This window comes from Dioscorea cayenensis, chromosome 11 (assembly GCF_009730915.1).
Source record: "Dioscorea cayenensis subsp. rotundata cultivar TDr96_F1 chromosome 11, TDr96_F1_v2_PseudoChromosome.rev07_lg8_w22 25.fasta, whole genome shotgun sequence".
Lineage (NCBI taxonomy): Eukaryota > Viridiplantae > Streptophyta > Magnoliopsida > Dioscoreales > Dioscoreaceae > Dioscorea > Dioscorea cayenensis.
The window spans coordinates 7,879,037-7,906,144 of record NC_052481.1 but is presented as its reverse complement, the minus strand read 5'-3'; the positions used below and the strand labels follow the sequence as shown (position 1 = coordinate 7,906,144).

Here is a 27,108-nt window from a genome sequence, read left to right as displayed (position 1 = left end):
AGCTAAACAAGATCTCGATCTACAATTTTCCTATTTTGATCTCTTCCAAATTCCATCTCTAGATCTTCGAAATAAATTAGAGATCTTTACTGTGCTAACAGGGACTTTCTGAATTTTATCCTCAAATTAAAATCAAATCAATTCTCACCAAACCTTAACCCTAACCCTAACTAGTAACATGTCACAAACAAGTATAAGAAAGAGCAATAACAAAAACTCGGAACCTTACCTCAACAATAACAGTGAAACGAAATCCGTGACGATGAGACCCTTCTCTCGTTCTCGTCGCTGGCACCACCCGCAAAAAGAAGAGAAAGAGATGAGGCAAGTCTCTCTCTCTCTTTTTCCCTATGATCTAAAACCGAAGAAGCTGGGTTTTGAAACTTAAAAAAACAAAATCAATGGCTAAGATTAAAAGTAAAACAAACGGCTAGGATTAAAAGATAAAGCAATGGCTAGGATTTGATTAATGGGTGGGGCTCACATACAATTACTAGAGAAAATCATGCAAACTCAGAACATTTTGTAAGTAAGCAAGCCAGTAATTAATTAATTTATTTATTAACTCAATTAGTTAAATCTTCCTCTCAAGAAACCTCAACGCAGAATTAGCAATGCAATGAGCTATGGCCATGACGGTGACCATGGGGTTCACTCCAAGCGCGGTGGGAAACACACTGGTATCTGCCACAAAGAGGCCTTCGACCTCCCACGTCTCCCCATCTGGACTCACTGCTGATGTTTTCTGGTCCACTCCCATCCTACAACTCCCCATCTGATGTGCAGTACTTATAGGCGTCCAAACATTCCTCCTCTTCATCTTCCTCACTCTTACCAAGTACTCATCAAACTTATTCTTTTCACTTCCTTTCACTCTGAACCTTTCTCCGTCACAGTGATGTGTGCCAATCTCCTCCGCTCCTGCCGCCGCAAGTATCTTTAAGGCCATCACCAACCCTTCTCTGAGATTCTCTTCGTCAGAGTCAGCCAACTTATAAGTTAATGACTTTGGGTAATCAGTCATTCCGGCCCCTTTATCTCGAGCTAGAGCAAATACATGAGCAGTTCTTGAAAACCTTCTCATCCTCTCCCTAAAGTCTTGGGCCGAGATCCACGGCATCAGCACAGAGAACATCCCGGGGTGCAGCGCCGGTGTTTGAAGGATCACTCCGTAGCCATCCTGTTTGGAGACAACGCTAGCCATGGCAGTGATTATAGCACCTTCATAACTTCGCATGGTTTTCTCCGGCCAACCTTGTTGTTCCTCCGGGAAGTAACCCCATGCCATGGCACAAGGATGGACATGGAGATTCTTGCCGATGTGCTTGTTCTTGAGTCCACTTCTCTTGAGCAATGGTGGCGTATTTAGTGCGCCGCATGCCACTATAGTTATCTTCGACTCAATTACAAACGCTTGCTGCTGGTCGTATTGCTCAAGTTGTACAACCACACCGGTGGCTTCACTTCGATTGCAGCCATTCTTTATCTTATGCAAGACTTTCAAAACACTGCAGCCAGGTATGATCAACCCATTGCCGGACTCAACCAGATCAACAAGCCACGTCTCTTGAGCACTCTTCTTCTTTGCGTCTTTACATCCAAGATGACACCAACCACAGTAGTGATCCGAAGGCGCATTACACGGCACGTTAGTCACGGGAATGCCCAACTGGGCGCACCCTTTTCTAAGAACAGCGTTATTGAACCCTTCTTTTAGAACGTGTGGCTGCACGCTCATCCTTTCACAGACTGAGTCAAGTGCTCGTTGGTAAGCACTAGAGCTGAAAAGTTCAAGTCCGTGGTCATGGCACCAGTTCTTGATTACATAATCCGGAGTTCGGATTGAAGCCGACCAGTTGATGGTGGAGCCACCGCCGATAGTGGAGCCGGCGAGCATCACGACTCCGATGTTGTCGGTGGCTATAACGCCACCACCCTCGTACATCACTGACGCAGTTGGACCTTCAAGAAGGGAAAGGTCAGTTGTTTGGTAGTAATGGCCTTTCTCAACCACTATGACTTTGTGGCCGGATTTGGCGAGGACGGAGGCGGCAACGCTGCCACCGGAGCCAGAGCCGATGATGACTGCGTCGCAGTGGATGGTGAGGAGGTTTGAAGATGATAAGGTGGGCGCTGGGAATCCGGTTTGTTGCAGTTGATCTAATATGGCTTGATGAGGTTTTGTGTTGATATGTACAAGGATTGAGTGCAGGGGACCCTTGCATTTCTCTTCTTCTTGGTTTTTCTTTCCTTGCAAATCTGGGTCTGGTCCAATATAATCCATTGCTTGCCATGTTACGTTCTTACCCTTCTCGTCCACCTGAACCCAATCAATAATAATAATAACCCTATGCTATATATATATATAATAAATTGAAAAAATAAAATAAAATAGCTTGCTGTTTTGGATTAGAGTGAGATTAAAATGAAATGAACCTGTGAGAAAAATAGACGCATGGTGATGAACTTGATGGCCTTGAAAAGCATTCTGATGAGAGCAAAAGGGCTTAGAGACCAAGATAAAAGGATTTGCTCCCGTTTACTAACATCCACTTTGGAGAACTTCTGAAAGTAAGGGAATTTATCAGACAAGCTATCTCGTCCACACAAAATGAAAGTCCCATACCACGTCGACAATAACAATAACGCCAACCGCAGCAACGGCACCGCCGGGTGTTGGAATTCCCCGGCTAACATACTTCCAATCTGATAAAATACAAATAAAAAAACAGAAAACTACATCATGCTTAAAAACTTAATATTATTCCATAACTCAACAAAATGATAAATTACCATATCTGGTGTGCCAGTCATGGAGGCAGAAGTGGTGTAGAACTCAGACACAGCTTCTTCTTTAGTATTACTGTTTGAAAGATCCATGGATGGAAGGAGAGCATCACAGAGAGCAGCGAGAGATTCTTGTTCTTTCTTGAAGAGTTTGTTAGGGCCAAATGGTCTCCCACTCCAGAGACTCCATCTTTTGCCAGACTCATCATTAGAAACATCATGAACTTTGGGTGGAGCCATGACCAAGTTTACTGGCTACTGATGGAGAGGAGAGGCCATAATATACAGCAAGAGGAATCAGCTCTTCTAACAGTCACGACTAAACAATTAAATTTGTCAATGTATGAAAGGAGAAAGCTTTCAGGATGAGTGTATGCACAATTAAGGTGAGAAAAGAAAAAAAAGGGAACATTTATGGGAGACGCAAAGGGGTTCTAGAAAATGGGAAGATGAGGAGGTGTGGTTGAGAACAAACATAGTTAATGGCAGTATCATTGGGTATCCATAAAGTCGGTATTCATGCCACGGCCATGAGTCCATCGCTACCTTGAGACGAGTTCCACGTGAGGTAGTGGGCCATTATCTTCTCTCCTATTGTAAATTAATAAATAAAACTACATATCTATTTTTGATAATCCAAAATCATTTTTGTAACCACTGCATATGATATTGCCGATTATTGGATAGGTCATTAGCACAACACTTGGGTGCAAAAAAAAGGACTTGGGTTTAAATCTTTCTCCCGATAGTACTATTTATATACTGTTCATAAACTATACATCTAGGGATAATACTGTTCATGGAGTTGAGTGTGAGTCTCTTGTGAGAGAAACAATGGTTTCACTCCTACAAAATTGCAAAACAAGAATTTTTCTAAAATGTTTGTAAGCCACTGTAACTGATGCACTTCTGTACTTATTTGTTCCTTTGATAATCCATTAAATAAGGGTGCTTGTTGCCTATTAGTTAAAGAAATAAAAGTGATGTATTGATATCACTACTTTAATAGTTTAATAATAAAAAATTGGTAGAATACCCATATTAGTCCCTATATTTTTTTCACTTTGCTCTTTTAGTCCTCCTATTTCAATTTAAGCCCTTTTAATCCCTCTACTCTTTGAATAAGTGCAATTAAGTCCTCTATATACATTTTGAACATACAAATTACTAATTTTTATTACTCATATATTCTATAAATCATATAAAAACTAAAGAATTTGTAATATTTTCCTGAATTGTGTATATTACAATGATTATTATGGATGAATTGTGTAGTATATTAATTATTTTTATGATTAAAATAGTTTTAGGGTACTTGATTGCACTCATTCAAAGAGTAGAGGGATTGAAAGAGTTTAAATTGAAGTATGAGGACTAAAAGGGCAAAATGAAATAAGTAATGGGTATTCTACCTAAAAGATTTGGCTCTTATATTATAGATCAAACTTTGATTTATGGTTGGGAGGGGAAAAAAAATGTGTGTGAGGTGGCTTATTTGTATTGTAAAAAAATTATGATTTTATTTATATGTACATACCTTCAACGACATTAAGTATTTATTATTATCTAATAATAAATTAAAACTATAAATTATATGTGTTTAGATCTTTTATATGCATACTGTATGTAGTCCTGTCTGTGCATAGTATTTTTAACATTTTGAGCATAACAATTTAGTATTAGATAACAATCCTTTTCATAAATAATTTGATACTTGTGTATAATTTAGGCGTGTGCGTAATTATGGAGGCATCTGTGACTCAAACACCTCTAGAAGGGATATGTTTAATCTTAGATTTTTATGGGATCTTACACTTAAAAAACACAAAAAAAAATAAAGCAATCCTGCTTTCATTCTGTATTTGTAGTGAACTGCTCCTATGTACTGTTTTCCCTAGTAGGTCTCTGATGAGTGATATTAGGGTTACATAATATATATATATATATATATATATATATATATATACCTATGTATGTATAATCAGATTAAAAATAAAATTATATTTGAATATCCATATATTATAAAATTTAATAATATATCACTTACGAGCCCAATTATTCCACTCACTAATATAGCACTGTTGAAGTATAAATTTATGAGCTATTGGTATATTGGAGATTCTAGCACGGTGAAAACGCTTTGTATCTGCTAGAAGTCCACCGGTAGGCCAATGGCATTGTCACAAATGGGTGATTGGCAAAACACAAAGTCAAAACCCTGCACCAAAATACTATAATAATAGTACTATAGTAGTATTGTAGTAGTACCGTTTTCATTATTTCTGAGCCCAAATATTGTTTACGGTATCATTTAAATGAGTCCAGTTTGGTCTCTGTGGATGGTGCACGTGATAGGACTTCATTACCCCATGTGATGCTTGTCTTAGTCAATAAATTATTAGATGGTTAATAAACCACCGTATCTAGTGCATCACTTTACATAGTTGTCTTTTGATAACTCATGAGGCTAGGGGTGGCAATATTTTGTCTGTGCTCGCCGGTCCGGTTTTGTCTGGCCCGGAATAAAAAGGGTTTGGACAAAAGTTGTATTACTTCCGACCGGGTTTGGGCAATGCTTGATTGTCCGAACTTAAATCCGAGCCGGATCCAGATAAAGAAATTTGGACAACCGAGCTTTTGTACCTCTAAAATTTTAAAAGCCCAAATCATGAGCCCAATTGTTTTAAGCCCTATTTTTCAAAAATTTCAAATTTATATGGTTTTTTTATGAGTAATGCTATATGTTACTACTAGCTTTCACGAATTGCTTAACTGAATGAGGTGGCGATTTACATGGCATCCAACTCATACTGCCATTCTCTTTCCTAATTAGCAGTTTAAAAATAATAATAAAACAAAAAGGATGGAAAGAGACTCAGAGATTAAGCCCTAAATCTCGCCCCTGACTCCCGTCCCCCTCTCGCCGTCCCGGCTCTCGTCTTGTCGTCACCGCTGGAGAAAAGATCACAACATCACCGTCCTTATCTTGGATAACGCCGCCGCCATCGCAGTCCCATTTCGGCTAACGTCTTCATCGTTGTCGTCTCGTCTCGGCTGTCGTCATTTCGGTCTCGGCTCCTCTTCCACCGTTGCCAATCCGTTCCTGGCTCCCCCTTACGGCATCGCCGTCGCCTATCTCCTCCTTCCAATAGCTTTGTCTACGAGCAACATGGGCCCCCGGATCAAGTCCTCAAGTTTGATTTCACCTCTCTTTTGTTGAAAACCTTGTGATTGTTTCTGATTTTATTGCATTGATACTTTGTTGCTTTGATTCATGGTAGGATGGTTCTTCTTCTTGACATCTCACAAAGCTCTTGGCTTTCAAGAAACCACTACGAATCTATTTGTACGTCTCTCTCTCTTCTAGTCGAGGTTTTTTGGGTTTTAGTGAGATTTTTTTGAGCTTTATGTTTAGCCATTCTTGCCTTCTTCTTTGGATTGAAACAAGGATTCTCATCTCTTGATGTATAGTTTGATACTTTGTCTTGTTTGATTTTCATTTTTTCTTGTATTGATGTGGTTTTTGTTAGCTTTAGGTGTTAGCTTTGGTAGAATTTGGTTGCTTGATTTGAATTTATTTCCGAATTTTGTAGGATTGGATGAGGAACACCAAGATGTGAATCTCTTTGCAATTGGCAACGGACATGTGGATCCGTCCAAAGCTATTGATCTCGGACTGATTTATGACGTTGAAGCTAGTATTTCACAAGCTACCTATGTGGCTTGGGTTACAATGATGGTGATGGAAGTAGTATAGTGTGTTCTTATAATAAAATTAACGTTCCTATTTCTACTAATCCAAGGTTAATGTCTTAGACTTTTAGAGGAGAGTGGGATCTTCATGGTTATACTATTTCTGAATGTGATTCAGTTTAAGTTATTATTGAGAATCATAAGCAACTTCATGATTCTCCTGTTGATGTTATTGCTCAATCTCTCAGTGCTGGTTAGTTTGTTTTAAGTACTCTTTCAATTCTAAATTCATGTTGTTGAGTTTTTGTTTTTGAAGTGATTGATTTGTTTGTGTTGATTTACAAGATTGGATTTGGATTGTAGATGTTGTGGAGTGGGAGATAATTATTTCCAGAATTTTGGTGAAAGTGCAATTCAACATGGAAGAATTAGAGGGAAAGATCTTGACAATGCATTAACAAACTCAAACAAGGCTCGGATTGAAGCGCCCAAAGCAATTTTGGTGACAGTGGAGCTAGAAACTCTCCAGTTTAAGTTATAAATGAGATGAATTTTACAGTAATTGTGAGCAAGGCTTCAGGAAATTTGTCGGGGGAGTTGAAAGCTCAGCTTTATTGGATTTCTGATGATTATGTTGTGAGGAGTGTTATTTCAGAAGTTTCAAATGTGTGAATGTTGCATAAATTAATGTTCAATGTTTATAACTTAATTAATTAATGATAAACTTCTTATATAGCTTATCAAATATCTTTTTTATGATCACTACTAGATTTTAAATTAAACATAATCTGTGAATTAATTAAGTTATATTGCAGTGAATTTTCTATCTTTAATACAATCTATTCTTCATTGTAACCTGTAAAATATGATTGATAACTGACAATCTTGAAGACATAATGAAATTACAGTTTTGTTAATTATCATGATGACTCCTCTTTATTCGCTCCTTCATAAAAACAAAAACAAGAAACTGATTCACATAATTCTTGAGATAAAGAGAGAAAGCATAATGAAAAACACTTTCATTAATCTCTCCTTCATGAAAACACAAACAAAAAACTGATTCACATAATTCTTGATATAAAGACAAAAAGAATAATGAAAAACACTTTCATTAATCTCTCCTTCATGAAAACAAAAACACTAAACTTATTCACATTATTCTTGAGAGAAAGAGAAAAAGCATTATGAAAAACACTAACAAGTTTTAACTTGGCACTCAAAATCACCAAAACTCCTTCTCAAAGAACATGAAGAACAATAACAAACCATAACTTGTCCCTCCTTTCCCAATTACAAAACCAACAAAAAAACTCCAAAATTCGGTTATTTTCTTTGTTCACTCGGCCAACGACAGCTACAGACGGGCCGGGATGATGACGGCGAAGGCGTTAGTCCGAACGGGACTGCGATGGTGATGATGACGGTGATGGTGACGGCGAAGGAGTTAGTCCGGACGGGACTACGACCGAGACTCCGACGACGGCAACATTAGTCAGGACGGGACTGTGATGGTGATGTTGTGATCCTTTCTCCAGCAATAACGACGAGACGAGAGCCGAGATGGCGAGAGGAGGACAGGAGTCAGGAGGGAGATTTAGGGCTTTAATCTCAGAGTCACTTTCCATCCTTTTTGTTTTATTAATTTTTTTAAACTGCTGATTAGGAAAAAGAATGGCAGTATAAGTTGGTTGCCATGTAAATCGCCACATCATTCGGTTAAGCAATTCGTGAAAGCTAGTAGTAACATATAGCATTACTCTTTTTTTATTAAGACTTGAAATTTTGTATGATTTGATTTGAGTTTTGGATTGTTGAATTTTTTTTTTTGCATTTAATGTGAATTAAATTATTTTTTATAATTTAATATTTGAGTGGAGTTAAATTTAATTAATAGGATTCGGACAAAATTCGGACATCAGGACAACCAGGTTTTAAAAGAAATCGGGTCCAGACAAGTTAGGTTTGTCCGGATTTAAAAGCGGGCCAGGTCAGGGCAACAAGTTTATTTATTTATAGTAGTAGTTGCCAGGACCCGGTTTTGTCTGGACCCGGATTTTTGCCACCAATACATGAGGCGGTGCTTGTCACCTTTGTCCAAAAAAAAAACTTATCTATTTGCCCAAAATAATATACATTTATGAAAACCTCACTAAAATAAATGCAATTATTACCAAACGTTCATTACCTTTAATTACAAGCCTCTAACTTGTGCAGCTTCGACTATATATGGATCTTGAAAGTCATTCTTGAAAAAGCAGTTTGAGGAAAAAAAAAAAATTTAAAACTAGATCTATAAATAAAAACTTAAATCAAAATGGAGAAATAATTATAACAAACTTTTGCGTGAAGTTAAAGAAAGAATTCTGACCAACTAGGGAAGCAGTGAATGACAAGTAAAATCATTAACTTAAATTGAATTTTTTAAAATGAAGAAATTCAAAGTCATATATTTAGTGAATCCTAAATTATTAAAGAGGAAGGAATTGGCCCTCATGGACTTCAGTAGTTTATAAATGGAATTTGAATCGAGGCATGCATTATCAAGTGTACAGATGTGCAAGCAAACTATTCTACCAGCTATGTAAGCATGATTAATGCTCCACCTAATACAATATTATTTGTAGTTGAACAGGGACCCATGAATATTAATTAGTGAAAACCTTCTCAGCTAACACTACCCAAGAACTAACATTAAAAAATAAAATTAAAAAAAAAAAAAACTAAACGAAACAAAACCATCGACGAAACAGATGGCCAAATTGTGTTGCATTAAATTCTTATTGCCTGTATAGTGCTATGCCATCATCTTGCATGCTGGCTCACAAGCACACCTACCATAATGCATCTCTATTATTAAATGCCACATAAAGTGTGTCCAAAACTATGCATTTTGTTTGCAAAGGAATTAATGTGCAATGCTTCTTCTGGTTTTGTTCTTTCTTGTATAAAGAAATGAATTGGAGTCTTGCATTTAAATTACTGGGACTGGTAAAGCTACTTGTCAGACTTTGAATGCAGCTGGAAGAAAGGACAAGTGTCAATATGGCAAAAGTGCACCTCTTTTCTTGAACTACTTGGGAAACAAAAATTATACAGTCTACTAAATAACAATAAAAATAAATTGAAATATCGACATGCCATGGTTGAAAACAGTGCAATATAAAAAAATATTCATATATATGGTTAAATTTTCAGGCGGTCACTCAACTCTACTTCATTTTTATTTCAGTCGCCAAACTACAAAACATATAAAAACGGTCACCCAACTATGATTTTATTTCACTGATCGGTCACCCGACCAATTCCAGCCCTCATAGGGCTTGTTTGGATTAGCATTTGGAAACCCAGAAGTGTTTTTTTTATAAGTTAGCATTTCTGGGTTCAAAAAAAATTATTTGTATTGGATTTTCTACAAAAGCAGAAGCTGTAAAAAAAAAAAAAGCTGTTTTTAGCTTATTTTTACAGCTTCTACTTCCACAGAAAAGGTAATACAAACAGAAAATATAAAAAAGCGCTTAATTTACTCAAGAGAAGCACTTTTTTCCAAAAGCACTTCTAATAAACTAAATAAAAGCACTTTTTTGAAAAACCAATCCAAACAAGGCCATAAACTTACGTGGCAGCCCGAACGGCTCTATTAGCAGGGCTGTGTTGACTCAGAAACTTGATGTGGCATGTCCACATCTCTTTTGTGATCCCCATCAGCAGCAACCAGCCACGTCATCTTCAACTTCATCTTCGTCTTCATCTTCATCTTTCATCCTTCGTCGCAATGAACCAAATGTTTGGGAGAGAGAGGAAGGGAAAAGATGGCAGCTCTGTCATGCGTGTAGGAAGGAAACTAGATGGCAGTTGCATCGTGTGAGTATGAAGGAAAGGAAAGAGCTTCAGAAGAAAGCTTCAGTTAGGGTTTAGTTTCAAATTGAAGTTTTGTTATGGTTGTGTAGATGAATGGGGGAACTATTTCCCTTGATTACATTGAAGTTTGTATGTTTTATTGCATTTTGGTTTTCCACCAGTACTGGTAAATCAAAGAAATTCAAATATTGATGATTTTTTTTATCATAAATTCATTTGATAGAATTTGTTAGTTTAGTTTGTTTGAGTTTTGTGTAAACATAAGCTGTAAACAACAATTCAATCTGCAGGCATTTAGTTGAAGTGGACAAGTAAAACAAATGGTGACAATTCACAATTCTAAAAGAAGTTTAAATGTTCATAAGATTAGATCACAAATTCAGATATGCAGACATTCAGTTCAGAAAAAAATACTCAAACCAAAAACAAGCTTGAGTTTAAATGGGCACACAAATTCAGATCTGCAGATATTCAGTTCAGAAAAAAAATATTGAAACCAAGAAAAGCCTTTAGTTTAAATGGTGACACAAATTCAAATCTGTAGACATTCAGTTCAGAAAAAAATATTGAAACCAAGAAAAGCCTTGAGCTTAAATGGTCACACAAATTCAGATCTGTAGATTTACAAAATAAAATACTGAAAAAATCATTCCAATAGGCCGCAGACTACAATAAGCTGCACACAACCAATAAGCCTTGTGTGAACATAAGCTGCAAACAACACTCATTCCTGAAGTTTAAATGGTCATACAAATTCAAATTTGCAAATTTACAAAATAAGATATTAAAACCAAAAAAAATCAGTTTAGATTAACTAAAGATGTCAATTACATGGAAATGATTATAAACATTAATCATAAGCCCAAAAACAGGTAATTGAACTTAATTTTGATCACAAGACTCAAAGGTGCACTATATGCACTTGCAGACAAAACACTAGTTTTAATGTCCACTAGATGTTCTTGGGGGTACCCATCCCTTTTTCCTTCTTGTAAGAGTTCCTTTTTTTACTTCTGCGATCAGTACCTTTATCTTTATATTGAGCCTTGGCAATATTTGTGGCAGCATCAAAACCCTTACCTCCCCATGCAAGCAATTTCTGCATCCTCATCCTAAGTTGAGTGGCAGTTTGTGTTGTAGCAAAAGCCTGTTGAGGTGCATTGATCACTTGTCATTGACAGAACAAGTAACCAATGTTCAGGCAATGATTTAGCAACATATAGAATCATAGTAAAAACTATAATTCAATTTTACCTGTGAAGAAGGGTCTATACTGGGTTGTGTCTGTGTTGTAGCTGCTGAGTGGTTGGGTCCATACAGAGCATCAACCTAATTTCAACGAGAGTTAATAATGAATTTCTAACATGAAACTAGACCAATAGAAAAATAATTAGAACAATTTGTCCCTACCAGTGCAGAATGCTCCTTTAGAATATGCGGATCAATGTCATCCATTGGGTTATGTTGTCTTGTTTCACTTGAGGGTTCTTGTTGCTATTAACTGCTATTTAGTTCCTCACACTATTATAAACAGTCAGCCATAAGAACACAAGCAACAAATTTTAAAAATAACACTTAGTACCAAACAATTACTTGTTGGCGTTGATGGTGCCTTTTATTGTGGCATGGAGCACCACATATACTACACTTCATGGTGACCCCTGTCTTCTTGACTCTGCCATTTGTAAAGCCTTTATCTTCTTCACCAATTTCCCTTCTCCTGAGTAGTGTCTTCCTACCCCTTCTCCTGGTGATTGGCTCAGGTGGAATCATGGACCCTTGTTGACTTTTAGGACAGGAGTCCCTGTCTTGTATGGGGTTTAATGTGTGTCTATATGTCTCTAAGAAGGTATTGATTTTGTAGTAATCATCTAAAAAATATTTTGGCTTGTCTTTGTTGTGGTATATGACTAAAATGGCATGACTACAAGGAATTCCTGTCAGTTGCCATTTTCTACAGGTGCAAGTAGCCTCCCCTTGTTAATCACAAATTGGCCATCAGGCCCAAGCACTTGATACTGATCACCACCAGGTCAAATTAAATTGTACAACCAGCTAAATTGCTTTTTTTTTCAACTTTTTAAATATCCTAGGGCAATGAACTTTGGTGTATTTTTTTCATGGTATCCCTTTTCTTCTGAATCCTAACCATCAACTTTGTCCTGATCATCTCATTCATTGTTATAATGCCTTTGTCCTAGCATCAAGGATGTGGCTATTGAAGCACTCACAAAGGTTATTAAGTAATATATCACACTTAAATCTGGTTTGGAAGTACGCCCTACTCCAGTGATATGGATCTATCTTCTTCATGTATTCATGGGCACCTGGGGACATCACATTCAACATGTCCATTGCTCTTTCATAGGCAAGTAGGTATGTAGATTTGGCATAGTTCCACAGTTGATCTTTTAGTGCTTTCCCTCTAAATGCTTTTTTAAAATTAGTGTGGATATGCCTAAGACAATACTTATGTTCACTGTGAGGAACACAACTCTTCTATTGTAGATATTAAACCCTAAATTGGAAATTTAATATACACACAACCACCATAGATCAAAACAAAGAAAAGAAACAAGGGAAAGCAAATTTCAGTATAGAACAAAAGAAGAAATCATATATATGCAAATAACAAGCAGGACATGCAGGGTATACATTATACATATTAGGAAAAACCAAAAATTAGCAGGACAAATTAGTCAAGCATGACAAATTTATTTTACATATATCAAGCATGATAGAAACTTATCAAGCAGGACAAATTTTGGTACACTTAAGCATGACAACTTTATTGTACATATATCAAGCAGGATAGGAAACTTATCATGTAAACCAATTCCAGTTTAGGGCAACCCAAAAAAACTAAAGAGTTTCCTCATTCAACTAAAGATGGGAACAGAATTATCTTCTGTCTATCACTCATAAATACCCAGTGATAGCTATTTATGATGTTCAAGTCTTCTGCTAGTATCTCCAAGAACCACTTCCAATTCTCCTTGTTCTCTTTGCTTACTGTAGCCCATGCCACAGGATAGATGAAATCATTTGCATCTATCTCTACAGTTGCTAACAACTGCCCCCCATACAGGCCCTTTAAGAAACATCCATCCAGTGATAGAATCTGTCTACATCCTACCAAGAAACCTTCTCTCAAAGGTGTTAGACAAACATACATGCACTCAATAACACCTTGGTTACATCTGAATTTAATGCATGAGCCCGGGTGAGTCCTCAATAGCTCAAATCTGTAGTCATAAAGTCTTTCAAGTTGAGTTTTTTCATCACCATCTATGATCCTAGTTTGAATGGAGGAAAAAAATTGAAACAGATAAATTAAATTATAGATAAGAGATAGCAAACTATAAATTAAATAAGGCCTAAGCATTAAATTTACCTAAGGGCAAGGCACTTGGCCATGTATGCTTTCAGCCTACTGATATCCACTTCTTGGTTGATTTTCACATACTGGACAATCCCAGCTAGTTTCCATGAAGGATCTGCTCGACATTGCTCCAAATATGTTTTGGCTATCCACTCTGCATTTACATGCCTATTATTGTGATCTCTTGCACATTCATGCTATTATTTCCCTGCCTTAATCTGCACTGTGCTCCCATCTTTGACCATAGGTGATGCCCATAGATAAAAAAAGCATCCTTTCTTACAAAAGGCTTTGCACCTCTTTTGGGAATTAGGTCTAAAATTCATTAAATATCTGTTCTTAATTCCATAAGCCTTCACTACATCCTTGAATTGTTTAAAATTCCTAAATTTCATTCCAATTATAAATTGGGGATTATTCATATCAACCTCTTCATTAAATTCTAAATATTTGGGCTTCTTACTATTTATCTCCTCTTCATCTGTTGATGAATTTAAATTTAACTCTTCACTACCTGCATAGTTTGAGTCAACATCATCTTCACCTACCAGGTTTGGAGGTTCGTCATGAGTAATCACCATGGTCCTATGTTTTTGGCTAGTATCCCCTACTTCTTGCTCAGAAACATCACAAAAACTGTAATCAGAATCATGAAAGGTATCTTCCTCAGCATCCTTATTCTTACCATCTATTTTTATTAATTCCTCCTCCAAGTCTCTATCTTCTTCACTAGATCCTCCTTTCACTTCTTCTAAAATATTTCCTATGGTATCATCCATTGATTGTCCACTTCTTGCAAGCTTCACACAAACCTAAACCTCCCTGCTATTGCCTACTGCCATAGCCATGGATAGTGCGTCCATATCAGTGATTATCTCCCTTAAACCTCTATTTTTACTACCTACATCTAGCCACCATATAGTGCACCCATCAACATCTAATTAAAACTCCCTGGCCATAGCTAGTAACTTAAGCCTAGATATTTGATTTACACAGCAATAGTCTACAAACCCAGCCAAGCCCTCTATACCCCCAACCATGTAGCGCATCCTTATACTAAACAAGTCAGCTGTGAGTACTAAAATAAAAAGGAAATATACACAGTTAATTCATTGTTTTATGTGCTCTTTATAACAATGTATATATGACTGCCTAATGTAACCAATATCACTGCCTAATGCAACCATTGAATAGGTAATAATAGGTCCTTTGACCAATCTTTACAAGTTTATATAAAAACATTGTGTTGAGGAAATTAACACAAACCAAAATTAAGTTTAATGGAGGCAAATAACACAAACCAGAATTCTGCATTCAAGTGTTCCAATGCAATTGTGTTGAGGAAAATTATTACGGATCATAATTAAACTTGTGTTGAGGGAAATAAATACAACCATAGTTAAATTTACCCAATTCTACCACAACCTTATTTAGAAATAGGGAATTTGTGGTAAGGAAAGCACATTCCCAAAAAATTTAACACAAATCAGGAAAATAGCACCACATGAATTGTGTTGAGGGAAAGCACATCCGTAAAATAAACCAAACAAAAACCCATTCGACAACAAAACTTCTACAACTGTTTGAGATCAAATAACATCACATTAAAAAAAAAACAGGCTAATCATGAGATCAAGCTAGGAACCACATTCAACAGAAAAAACAAAGGACATCTAGAAAAAACCCAAAAAATCCACTTGAAAGAAATACTTCTACAACTAATAGCTAGGGACCATATTAAACAACAAAATTTAGGACGTCCAGAGTAGAAAAAACCCAAAAAACTCACTTAAAAAAAAACAATACTTCGACAACAAAACTTCTACAACAAATAGCTAGGGACCATAGTAATAAAAAAGAAAAAATTAAGGTACTATGGTGGACCCTGGCCATTGGGAGCACATACCCAAAGTTTCGGTTGTAAACCCTAACCTTATTTTGCATCAAATAGACACTGACAATGCCCCTTGCGTATGTCTCGTAAGTGCACAGGTTTATCAAAGTAATAAATCCCAGATGAGTGGGTATCGTATCCACAGAGACTAGGGAATAAAAACACTTAAATTGTTTCTTAACTAAACGAAAAATAAATAGTGATTTGTGTGACAAAATGTGATGTAACAAAAGTAAAAGAAAAAAGAGAAAGAGTGCAAGTAAAGGGGAGGTAAGGCAATTTGTTATAAGTGGGGTAACCGGATATTGTTCCGCCTAGGACAATCGTTTCAAGTGCAAAAACCCTCTATTATGCTTTCTACCTAATGCATTAATGAGTCGTGGAGATCCTTAAATACATGGTCCCAAATCTAAGGTCAATCATGCCTAGTTCTATACATGTCTCGGAGGAGAAATTGAATAACCTCTCAACCTCGCACTCGTATAGAATCGCAATGAGTTTTAGGGATTCCAAGAGATTAATCCTATTCCTAGATGTAGACCTAACCCTTTGGTCCAGGTGGAAGGTCCCTAACCACAATTAAGCCCTAGGTGCTACAATCACTTCAACGTTTCACTCCGTTGCCCCTGCAACTAAGCCTCAGCGGAAGGTCATCCCTTAGCCCATTCACCCTACTATGACCTCAAAGAGCTCAAGTAAATAGAGGTAGAATAAATCACACCGAAAGGGAAAGGGGACGCTCCGCTACCTCTCGACTCACCCTCTCAACCCTCTCCAATCTAGCTTTGTCTAACTCTCATGGGGTGTCACTCACTCACAAGAGTTACCAACAAGAACTCTCAACCCTAGTTTTACTCTAAGAGAGTATTCACACAATCAAGCATACAAGATTGGAATTTAAATAAAACATGAATTAATTGAAAGCATAAGAAAAAAGTTAAATGAAACAAATACATCCTAGGGTTCACAAATATCAAAGTACCCACTAGGGGGTTTAGCTCTCCATGGAGCTAATTACAATCAATGATATCAAATGTAAAAGCAATGAATCCGTAGAAAAACCCCCTCAATAGTCATGGCGATAGTATTGTTGAGAGTCCTCTACTCGTCCAAGGGTCCCTTTGTCCGTCCTAGGATACACCTCGCCGGATTGGTGCCGACGAAAGCTCTCCCACTAACCTTCTTCCAAACGGAGCACGATATCAGAGCCATAGAACCTCTCCAAATCCTTAGCCAATACCTTTCAATACCCTAGCCGTAGTCCTCTCTCAAGTTGGGGAAAAGATGGAGAAAAGAATACTCAAATCGGGGCTGAAATCGGCCTTTAATAAGGCTGGAATCGAGAATCTACACGCCCATGTGGGCACCCCTATGGATTTTTCGCACGGGTCTGTGGAATTTCCACATGCCTGTGTGAATTCTCTGTTTTACTCCTTCTTCGACCAGCTGTGAACAATTCTTGCTACAATACTCTACTACAGTACCGGCCCGAAACACTTCCGAATCCATGCTTTCATCGAGGTAACGTAAACGGACACACGTTTAAGCCGTAGATCGCTTTACTTCTTCAATAAACAGACGCATTGATGGAGATCTTGCTATACATGCACAAGCCGGAATGGTTAAATGTGACTACCCTTGTGCCCCTCCAAATTGATGTTCTAACTTGAATACAAGGAGGTTGGCACACATTCTCGCATCTTGAACCCGACTTATGTCTTCACGTTTGAACCTTCTCAAGATTTCCTCCAAATGGTGCATTCACGATCTACATTAGCTTCTTTCTCTAACATTCGGCTTTAAAACCCTATATGCATGAAAGTAACATAAATGCACACATACTAGCGTTAAATTCCAATAAAAGTAATGCTTATCATAAGGAAAGAACACTTCACATTCTTGTCACACAAGCACTTATCAAACTCCCCCACACTTATGCTTTTGCTTGTCCTCAAGCAAAAATTATAACATTAAAGCATAGACGAAGGAAATATTGGAAGTGCTTGGCCTTAGGTTCATCAAAGCATACAAAGATAGCATTCTACAAGTAAGGGAGATTTCAACACTAAATAAGAAAAATCAATGCTCTAGCTAAAAACTTAAATCAAAAAGGACAACAAACCCGAAATCGTGTAAGTGTGTGAACTCACTCAAGTTAACCCGAGGTATACTCCTCAAAGTTTTAAGTATAAGGGACTTATTTATCTACAAAAAGTAACAAAAATTTCAAAGATAGTAGTAGTTTCACACATCCTCTAAGGTAGCTCTTTCCAAAGCGGCCGCTAAGGTAGCTTTCACACTTTCATGGTGGTAGCTCTTTCTAACGAAGTGGTAGCTTTCACTCATCCTGTGAGATAGCTCTTTCTCTCATTAGGGCATAACTAGTATTCAACTTATGAGAGTAGCTTCATACTTCATAGGCGGTAGCTCTTTCCACCCAACAAGCACAACTAAACAATAAAACTATTTTTTTTCTTTCTTTTCATTTTCCATTTTTTTTAGAATTAACAAAAGAAACAAATATAACTAGTCCCTTTAACATCAAACTTGAGTTTCCAAAAGAGTTTAAAAAGTGAGTAGTGCAACAAGTGTCAATCGGGCAAAAATTCCTAGAAATTCAAGCAAAAACTAGAGCATGAGAACATTCAATGTTAAAAATTCTCCTAAACTCAAGAATACAATCATTGCAACTAAGGTGAACTGCCATTGGCTATGTGAGCATGTATATCAATCAAAACTAGTATAAAAGATATGTGCACTATGAAACTTCCCCCCACACTTAAGTTGTACATTGTCCCCAATGTACACATACAAGCTCACACATAATGTATATCAATCAAGAACAAATGTGGGAGAAACAATCAAAACAATACTCTCCTGACTCCTAGTGTCGCATTTGATGGAGCTAAATCCTTGAGAGTAATGTTCCAATGGGTTGTGATGCTCACACGGCCAAGTGCCGAAGCACCTTGGCTGTGTCCATGATAAGTTCTTAATTCCCATGTTGACAAGACCATCTGCACGCATACATGAGGAGATTCAATAAAGCTCAATAAAACAAAAACAACTCGAGTATATAAAAGATAAAGCAATGAATACAATTCGAGGCAACAAAACAGAAATAAACTCAGAAGGAAAGTCCTTTATGGGTATACAAGTCCAAAATGAAATGCAAAAAGTAATAAAAACGACGAAAATAAAGTCAAGTGTCGATGTCGCGCTCTGGCTTTACTGCTGATGTTGGTGGTGATGAGGTACACGGTGGGTCAACCAGTGCTGGACTAGATGATGGAGATGCCGGAGATGTCGGGGCGGAGTCCGAGGTCTCAAAATAAAAGACGAGGCAACGTGTCACTCAAAAATCTACTGTAGTGTATATAAACATGCCATGAACTCTGTATACTATGAGACCTGTGTAGCCCGGACCTCAGCAACCTTTGCTCGGACCTCAGCGATCTCTGTCTGAAGCACCCCCAAAGCACTCTCGAGCTTCTGAAAGTGATAATGGGCTGGAGATGGTGAAAACATTTGTACTTTGGGGGTGGATCCTTTGCCACAGGAGGTGCCTTGGTCTCCATCGGTACCGGATGAGGCTCAGGGGCAGGCTGAGAAGCATCGGTGTCATCATCACCCCCCTCAGCTATCTCTAGAGCCGGCATAATCAAGGTATAAACTCCATATCGGACCCTGCGAACCATCCCCATCAGGCGCAGCGTCTCTATGCCCAAAAGAGTAGGTATACTCGCCTTCTCGATCCCCCGAATCGTGGTCAGAAGACCCATAACCATAACCAATCTCGTGATGTATGGACCCGAGAAGATCACTCCCAATCTACCATACTGCCCCTAATGCCATATATACTCCGCGACGATGTGTCCCAAATGGATCGATGTGTGTTGAACCATTGAATACAGATACAATATCTCCTGCCGGATCAGAACGCCGGTGCTGTCACCACGGCCGTTTACCGACCTACTCATTACAGCATGCAAATATCGATACGGAGGTCGGGAAAGACATGTGGCCTTGGACACCCCTGGCTCATACTGGCCCTGTCCGCATAACACTCCATACACCCTCTGCGGAGTCAAACTGCTCAGATAATCTGTCGGTAACTGCGCGTACTCATCAATACTCGTGAACACATCCTCATACAACCCTAGTCTGATTGAAAACTGTGTCACACTCATGCAATAGTGATCCCTCAGCGCTCTGAACTATATAGCAGTGTTGATGTCAAAACTATCATACGCACGGTCAAACTGAAATGAGGATAACACCTCGAGTGTAAGTGCATGGATGGCGGGCTCTCTGATCATCAATAACTGTCCCCAACCTCCGACCGATACCAACTCCTCTACCTCATCAGCTAACTCTCCTCCCTGCTGTATATCTCGCCATATGCTTGTGACCAGGAATCGAGTCTGTCTGAATCTAAGTCTCGACAAATGCATGAAACGAGCCTGATGCTAGGGGATAGTGAATCTCATGCTCTCGGACTAAGGATACAACTCACATGGCCGTTTATCCGCTTGCTTCTTTAACCGAGGTGCCATGATCTACAAAATTTGAAAGAAAATCGATCAAACAAGCTAAATAATTAGTGCTGCAGAAATCCACACGGTCGTGTGGAATTTTTGCACACCCGTGTGGATCCACTAGGCGTGAAAAACGCACGGCCATGCTTCAAAAATCCAATAATACACCGTTTAATTACGTCTAACTTCATTCTAAACACGCATAACCATTCTAATTGTAGAAAAAAAGCAACATTAACTAGTTTCATCGATTAAAATCAAGAATTGATGAAGAAAACAAAGAGATAGGGCTTACCGACGAGCGTGCGGAAATTACCCACGCCGTTGCGTATGTCCCGCAAGTGCACGAGTTTGTCGAAGTAATAAATCCCAAATGAGTGAGTATCGTATTCACAGAGAGTAGGGAATAAAAACACTTAAATTATTTCTTAAATAAACGAAAAGTGAATAGTGATTTGTGTAACAAAATGTGATGTAAAAAAAGTAAAAGAAACAAAAGAAAGAGTGCAAGTAAAGGGGAGGTAAGGCAATCGATATAAGTGGGGAGCCCGGATCTTGTTCAGCCTAGGACAATCGTTTCAAGTGCAAAAACCCTCTATTATGCTTTCTAACTAATGCATTAATGAGTAGTGGAGATCCTTAAATACATGGTCCCAAATCTAACATCAACTATGCCTAACTCTATACATGTTCTGGAGGAGAAATTGAATAACCTCTCAATCTCGTACTCGTATAGAATCGCAATGAGTTCTAGGGATTCCATGTGATAAATCCTCTTCCTAGATGTAGACCTACCCCTTTGGTCCAGGTGGAATGTCCCTAGCCACAATTAAGCCCTATGTGCTAAAATCACTTCAATGCTTCACTCCGTTGCCCCTGCAACTAAGCCCCAGCGGAAGGCCATCCCTTAGCCCATTCACCCTACTATGACCTTAAAGAGCTCAAGTAAATAGAGGTAGAATAAATCACACCGAAAGGGAAGGGGGACGCTCCGCTACCTCTCGACTCACCCTCTCAACCCTCTCTAATCTAGCTTTGTCTAACTCTCATGGTGTGTCACTCACTCACAAGAGTTACCAACAAGAACTCTCAACCCTAGAGTTACTCTAAGGGAGTATTCACACAATCAAGCATATAAGATTGGAACTTAAATAAAACATGAATTAATTGAAAGCATAAGAAAAAGGTTAAATGAAACAAATACATCCTAGGGTTCACAAATATCCAAGTACCCAGTAGGGGGTTTAGCTCTCCATGGAGCTAATTACAATCAATGATATCAAATGTAAAAGCAAAGAATCCGTAGAAAAACCCCCTCAATAGTCGTGGCGATGGTATTGTTGAGAGTCCTCTACTCGTCCAAGGGTCCCTTTGTCCGGCCTAGGATACACCTCGCCGGATTGGTGCCGACGAAAGCTCTCCCACTAACCTTCTTCTAAACATAGCGCGATGTCAGAGCCATAGAACCTTGCCAAATCCCTAGCCAATACCTCTCAAAACCTTAGCTGTAGCCCTCCCGCAAGTTGGTGAAAAGATAGAGAAAAGAATACTCAAATCGGGGGCTGAAATCGGCCTTAAATAGGGCTGAAATCGAGAATCCACACGCCCATGTGGGCGCCCTTATGGATTTTTCGCACGGCCATGTGGATTTTCCACACGCCTGTGTGGATTCTTTGTTTTACTCCTTCAGTCGGCTGTGAACAGTACCTGCTATAGTATTTGCTACAGTGTTTGCTACAATACTTGCTCGAAACACTCCTGAATCCATGCTTTCATCGAGGTAACGTAAACGGGCACACGTTTACGCCGTAGATTACTTTGCTTCTTCATTAAATGGACACATTGGTGGAGATCTTGCTATACATGCATAAGCCGGAATGCTTGAATGTGACTGCCCTTGTGTCCCTCCAAATCAATGTGCTAACTTGAATACAAGGAGGTTGGCACACATTCTCGCATCTTGAACCCGACTTATGTCTTCGCGTTTGAACCTTCACAAGATTTTCTCCAAATAGCGCATTCACGATCTACATTGGCTTCTTTCTCTAACATTCGGCTTCACAACCCTATATGCATGAAAGTAATATAAATGCACACATATTAGCGTTAAAACCTGATAAAAGTAATGCTTATCATAAGTAAAGAACACTTCACATTTTTATCACACAAGCACTTATCACACTACAACCTATAAACTAAACATATAATGCAATAAGGGGCATTAGGGTTTCATGGCACTTACAATACTCTGGTGGACCCTTGCCTGCCGAACGGACCTCCCAGTTCACTGCCATTTGCAGTTGAAGTCTTGCTCACCTTGCTACCTCACCGACAGTAAGGTTCTCGTCCTTTGCTCCTGACCATCACCACCAAAGCACTGCTTCAATGAAAATGAGAAGAAGATGAGAAGCGAAAGATCACTATCTTCTCAATAGTCTACTTTCCCCTTTTGAGGTGAAGATGATGTGGCTGGTTGCTACTGACGGGGATCACAAAAGAGATATGGACTGCCACATTAGGTTTCTGAGTTCGCATTTATCGGCTGACTGAGCCGTTCCGGCTCCCATGTAATTTTATGAGGGCTGGAATTGGTCGGGTGACTGACCGGTGAAAAAAAATCATAGTTGGGTAACCATTTTTATGTGATTTGTAGTTTTGTGACTGAAATTAAAATGAAGTAAAGTTGAGTGGCCTCCTGAAAATTTAACTTTACAAATTGGTTAAAATTTAAAAAAATTAATAAATTTTATATAAATACTTTTGTTGGGGTAGAACCACATGAATTTGATTCCTCTTGACCGTGCACCCTAGTTTTAAGAGGGGTAGGATGTTGTAGGTTGGCGCTTGTCACCCTATCTCAAGAAAAAAACACTTTTGTTATGGTAAAATAATAATAATAATGTCCCAGCCCTAACTCTGTGGGAGACGTAAACAGACCGGCACCTTAAATATAGGAAGCAGGTCCCACTTTATATGCAAGGTTTTAAGTAAAAAACTAATTGAGAAAGTCAAATAAACAACACAATTATATATACAGTACAAAAATACTCCAAGCTCCAATATAGAAATACACAAACAACTCTGAGGTTGGTGCACTACGAAACAACAGAGCATGAAAATACACGAAGGCTATGCCAGCTACATTCTAAAGACTACTAGCTACTTCCAACCATTTGAAAAAATATCAACAAACTAGTGAGCTCATAAGTTAAAAAAAAAAATACCTAGGAGAAGAAAAATGAAGAAAGGTAGAATATTGGAGTTATAATAAACAAAAAGCAAAATAGATACATCAAATATAACTCATACACAATAAGGGCCAAGGAGAAGTAGATTTATCAATCAAACCACAAATTATGAAATCAAAACATATTCTAAAGATCCAAAACATAAATAATGAGATATTCCACTTTATAGCTAGAGTAAAACAACATTTTTCAGATATGCACATCACTTTTTTTTTTTTTTTGGCTTTTCTCATATATGATAACTAAATTATAAGACTCCAATTATTCATCCACACCTTTCACAATATCTATCACCCTATCATCAGATCATTATACTGTCATACCATCCATAACTCAGGAACTATGAAGCATGGACACTCCAGGAAGTTTGACGTACCCGTGTCGTATCCGTGTCGGACACACGAATACTCGGACACACCGTGGACACCTCCAAACACTCATATGCTTTGTAAATGATTTTTCTAAATTACTCATGTATATTTCCTAATTACTTCCCAATACAGTGTTTTCTTCTTGGAGTACAGTCGAAGTGAGCTCTCTAAAAAAATTACTCATTTCTGTTAATGCCTGCCAAACATTTGATGGAAGCAATTCCCGAGATGCTATTTGGAGTAATCTCTATATGAAGACATGACAGTCATGGATTTTCATACCAAAAAGCTTTAGCTTTCACATATCAACACATCGGCCTAAATTTGACACATGTCCATCCGGGAATTTAAGATTGCGAAACCATTCACAAAGCACAATGTTTGATTGCCTATCAAGTGTGTAGCATGCTTTCGGATATTTTCCAGTAGCATCATCTTTTGCTAAGGCATGTCGACACCAGCATTCCTTCAAATCTTCCCTAGATTTAGTATTATCTTTCTCCTCCCTTCCACATTCATAATAGTGTTGAATATATTATCAAATACATTTTTTCAATGTGCATAACATCAAGATTGTGTCGAATGAGATTTGTCTGCCAATAAGGTAACTCCCAAAAAATGCTCCGTTTACTCCAACCACCGATACTAGCAATGCGGCTATTAATCTCACGTGCACCAGAATCTACCACACTCCTCAAGCCCAAATCTTCTATTTCTTTTAAGATATCATCACTAGATGGAATAGTTGGAGCTATCTTTGTTACTGTTCTATTTTTCCGGAAAGCTGTTTTGTTTCTTCTGAACTGGTGATTATGAGGTAAGAACTTACGGTGATTTTCAAACCAAGATTGTTTCCCACCTTTTGTTAGAGTTAATGCATCTGAATCTTGTTTACAATACAGACAAGCAGTCCTACCCACAGTGCTTCACCCAAACAATATTGAATATGCTGGAAAATCACTTATGGTCCATATAAGAGCATCACTCATTTGAAAATTATTTTTCTTTGATGCATCGTAAGTCTCAACACCAACTTCCCACAAATGCTTCATTTCTACAATTAGGGGGTTGCAAACACACATCCAACATATCCTTCGGATTTCTAGGGCCATGAACTATTAGAGTAAAAAACATATACTCCACTTTCATACATATAGAAGGAGGTGAATTATATGGAGTGGGTATTACTGGCCAAGAAGAATATTATTGACCTGACTGCCCAAAAGGTTGGAATCCATCAGTACACAATCCCAATCTTATATTTCGACTTTCTGATGCAAATGAAGGATGTATACTATTGAAATGCTTCCACGTAGGGCTATTAGAACAGTGACGCATAACCCCTTTTTCTGGCTTATGTTCTGCATGGCATCTCATTTCATTTGCTGTCACATTTGACGCATACTCTTTGTAGCCTTGGGGTTAAAGGAAAGTAGTACATCTTCTTATATGGGATATTTTTGTTTATTTTTAGATGAACCAACTCTTCGTTGCTTATATCTAGGAAACTCACAAAGTTTGCAACTCATTAATTCACTATCTTCTCCCCAGTATATCATGCACCAATTAGGACAACAATAAATATTCTCAACTGGTAGGCCCAATCCTTAAACTAACTTCTTTGTGTTGTAGAAGTTATTTGGCATTACATTATCAAATCAGTAATAATTCTTTCAAAAACTGGCAAAAGTCATCAAAGCATCCCTCTGTCAAATAATGTTCTGCTTTTATGTTTAACATTCTCGCAACAGGCGATAATTATTAATGATTTTCACAACCTAGCTACGCCTCCTAATTAGAAGCTCTTAGCATTTCAAACAATTTTTGAGCCACTGCATTTGGAGGTTCCTCTGTATTAGTATGAGAGAAATCAGGACCTGCAACGTCCATGACCATTTGTTGGCATAGATTTTGCGATAGTGGTTCAACATCCAAAACTGATTCATTTCCCACATCTTGTCCATAAGTACTACTATCAAACATAGAAGGTTCTCCATGGAGGACCCACAAATAGTAGTACGGTACAAATCCATACTTTATAAGATGATATCTAACAGTGTCTTCCATGTGAAAAGCTCGATTTTGGCACTTGCAATGATTACATGGGCACTTAATTTTGATACCATCCATACACTCTTGATGCATATTGAGAAATTGATGAACTCATTTATTCCTTGCAAGAAATTGGGATTCAAAAGTCCATCCTTAAGCCTATCATACATCCAACTCCTATTTGCAGCCATGTTACTAATAGTTCTATGTTAAAAATGAAAAATTAGTCAACACATTCATTATACCATTAGCCCTTAAATTAATTAACTAAAAATAAAACAAAAAATGAGAATAAAATGGTCATATACAAGCTGAGTTGTTATCTAATATCAACTAAAAATGTACAGTTGACCCATTAGAATAACTATTTTAAACATCAATAATTGGTACATGTATATAGCTCACTTGTGCAATAGTTTGTTAATAAGATCCTTTTAAAAAATACATCATGTAATTTAGCAATGAAGAAAGCAAAAAACAAAGAAAAGGCATTACTATGTTTGCATCAAAGCTATATGACCTAGGAAAGAGGTGATATTTCATAACTAACAACAAAAGAGATGCTTCGTTGAAGAATTCCATGTTATTCAATATGATTTTCATAGGAAAGAGGTGATACCTTCTCTTTGAGGATTGGTATTACAATAACCTGATCTTTACCAACAAACAATTGAGAGCTCAACTACATTCGCCTCATCAAATCGCACGAAATGCAAATAAAACTGCAGCAATAAGTGAAATTGTTAGACTTTCATGTACAGCGAAAACAAGGCAGAATAGACTGAAAATAATAACATATGAAAACATTAAATGATTAACCTAGAGATTGGTGGTTGGGACTTGGGATGGCTATGCGTGTGTCGAATAAGAGGCGCTGGACATATTGGCTAATATCAACCATTGATCTGAATGCTTCCATGATGTGAAATAAAAATTCAAACAAACAGATATTAAGTGTGCAGTATCACAATAAAGAAAATATCTGTTACCAGGAGACATATATATATATATATATATAAAGATATATCATATTGGAATTATATATAGATTGTCTAAAGGAGTTTAAATGAAATGGTGAAATAAAAAGAAAAGGGATGGGGTTGATCACCTTAGATTGAAGAAAGTGCTTTGGAGTATCTCAGAACTATTGTGATGTGCTTCCTCCAGCCGATGATCATAAAGCAAAGACGATAAATCAACCAGTTGTTCTTCGAGTTTCTGGCAAGTAGGTCAAGATAATATTGGAATGCCTAATAATAATCAAGCCTTCATTGTGTGTGTA

At 37.8% G+C, this 27,108-nt stretch overlaps 2 protein-coding genes across 2 annotated transcripts; both read right to left on the bottom strand.

Moving 5' to 3' along the window:
• Positions 1-434: 434 nt before the first annotated feature.
• On the bottom strand, positions 435-3,186 carry LOC120272627 (long-chain-alcohol oxidase FAO4A-like). The gene is made up of 3 exons (XM_039279498.1): positions 2,794-3,186; positions 2,437-2,706; positions 435-2,320 (listed from the first exon to the last, which is right to left on the bottom strand). The coding sequence occupies exons 1-3, from the start codon at positions 3,025-3,027 to the stop codon at positions 575-577; spliced, it is 2,250 nt and encodes a 749-aa protein (XP_039135432.1). The 5' UTR covers positions 3,028-3,186; the 3' UTR covers positions 435-574.
• Positions 3,187-11,293: 8,107 nt separating this feature from the next.
• LOC120271583 lies at positions 11,294-11,829 on the bottom strand. Its single transcript, XM_039278263.1, has 3 exons — positions 11,752-11,829; positions 11,596-11,670; positions 11,294-11,488 (listed from the first exon to the last, which is right to left on the bottom strand). The coding sequence occupies exons 1-3, from the start codon at positions 11,794-11,796 to the stop codon at positions 11,294-11,296; spliced, it is 315 nt and encodes a 104-aa protein (XP_039134197.1). The 5' UTR covers positions 11,797-11,829.
• Positions 11,830-27,108: the final 15,279 nt, after the last annotated feature.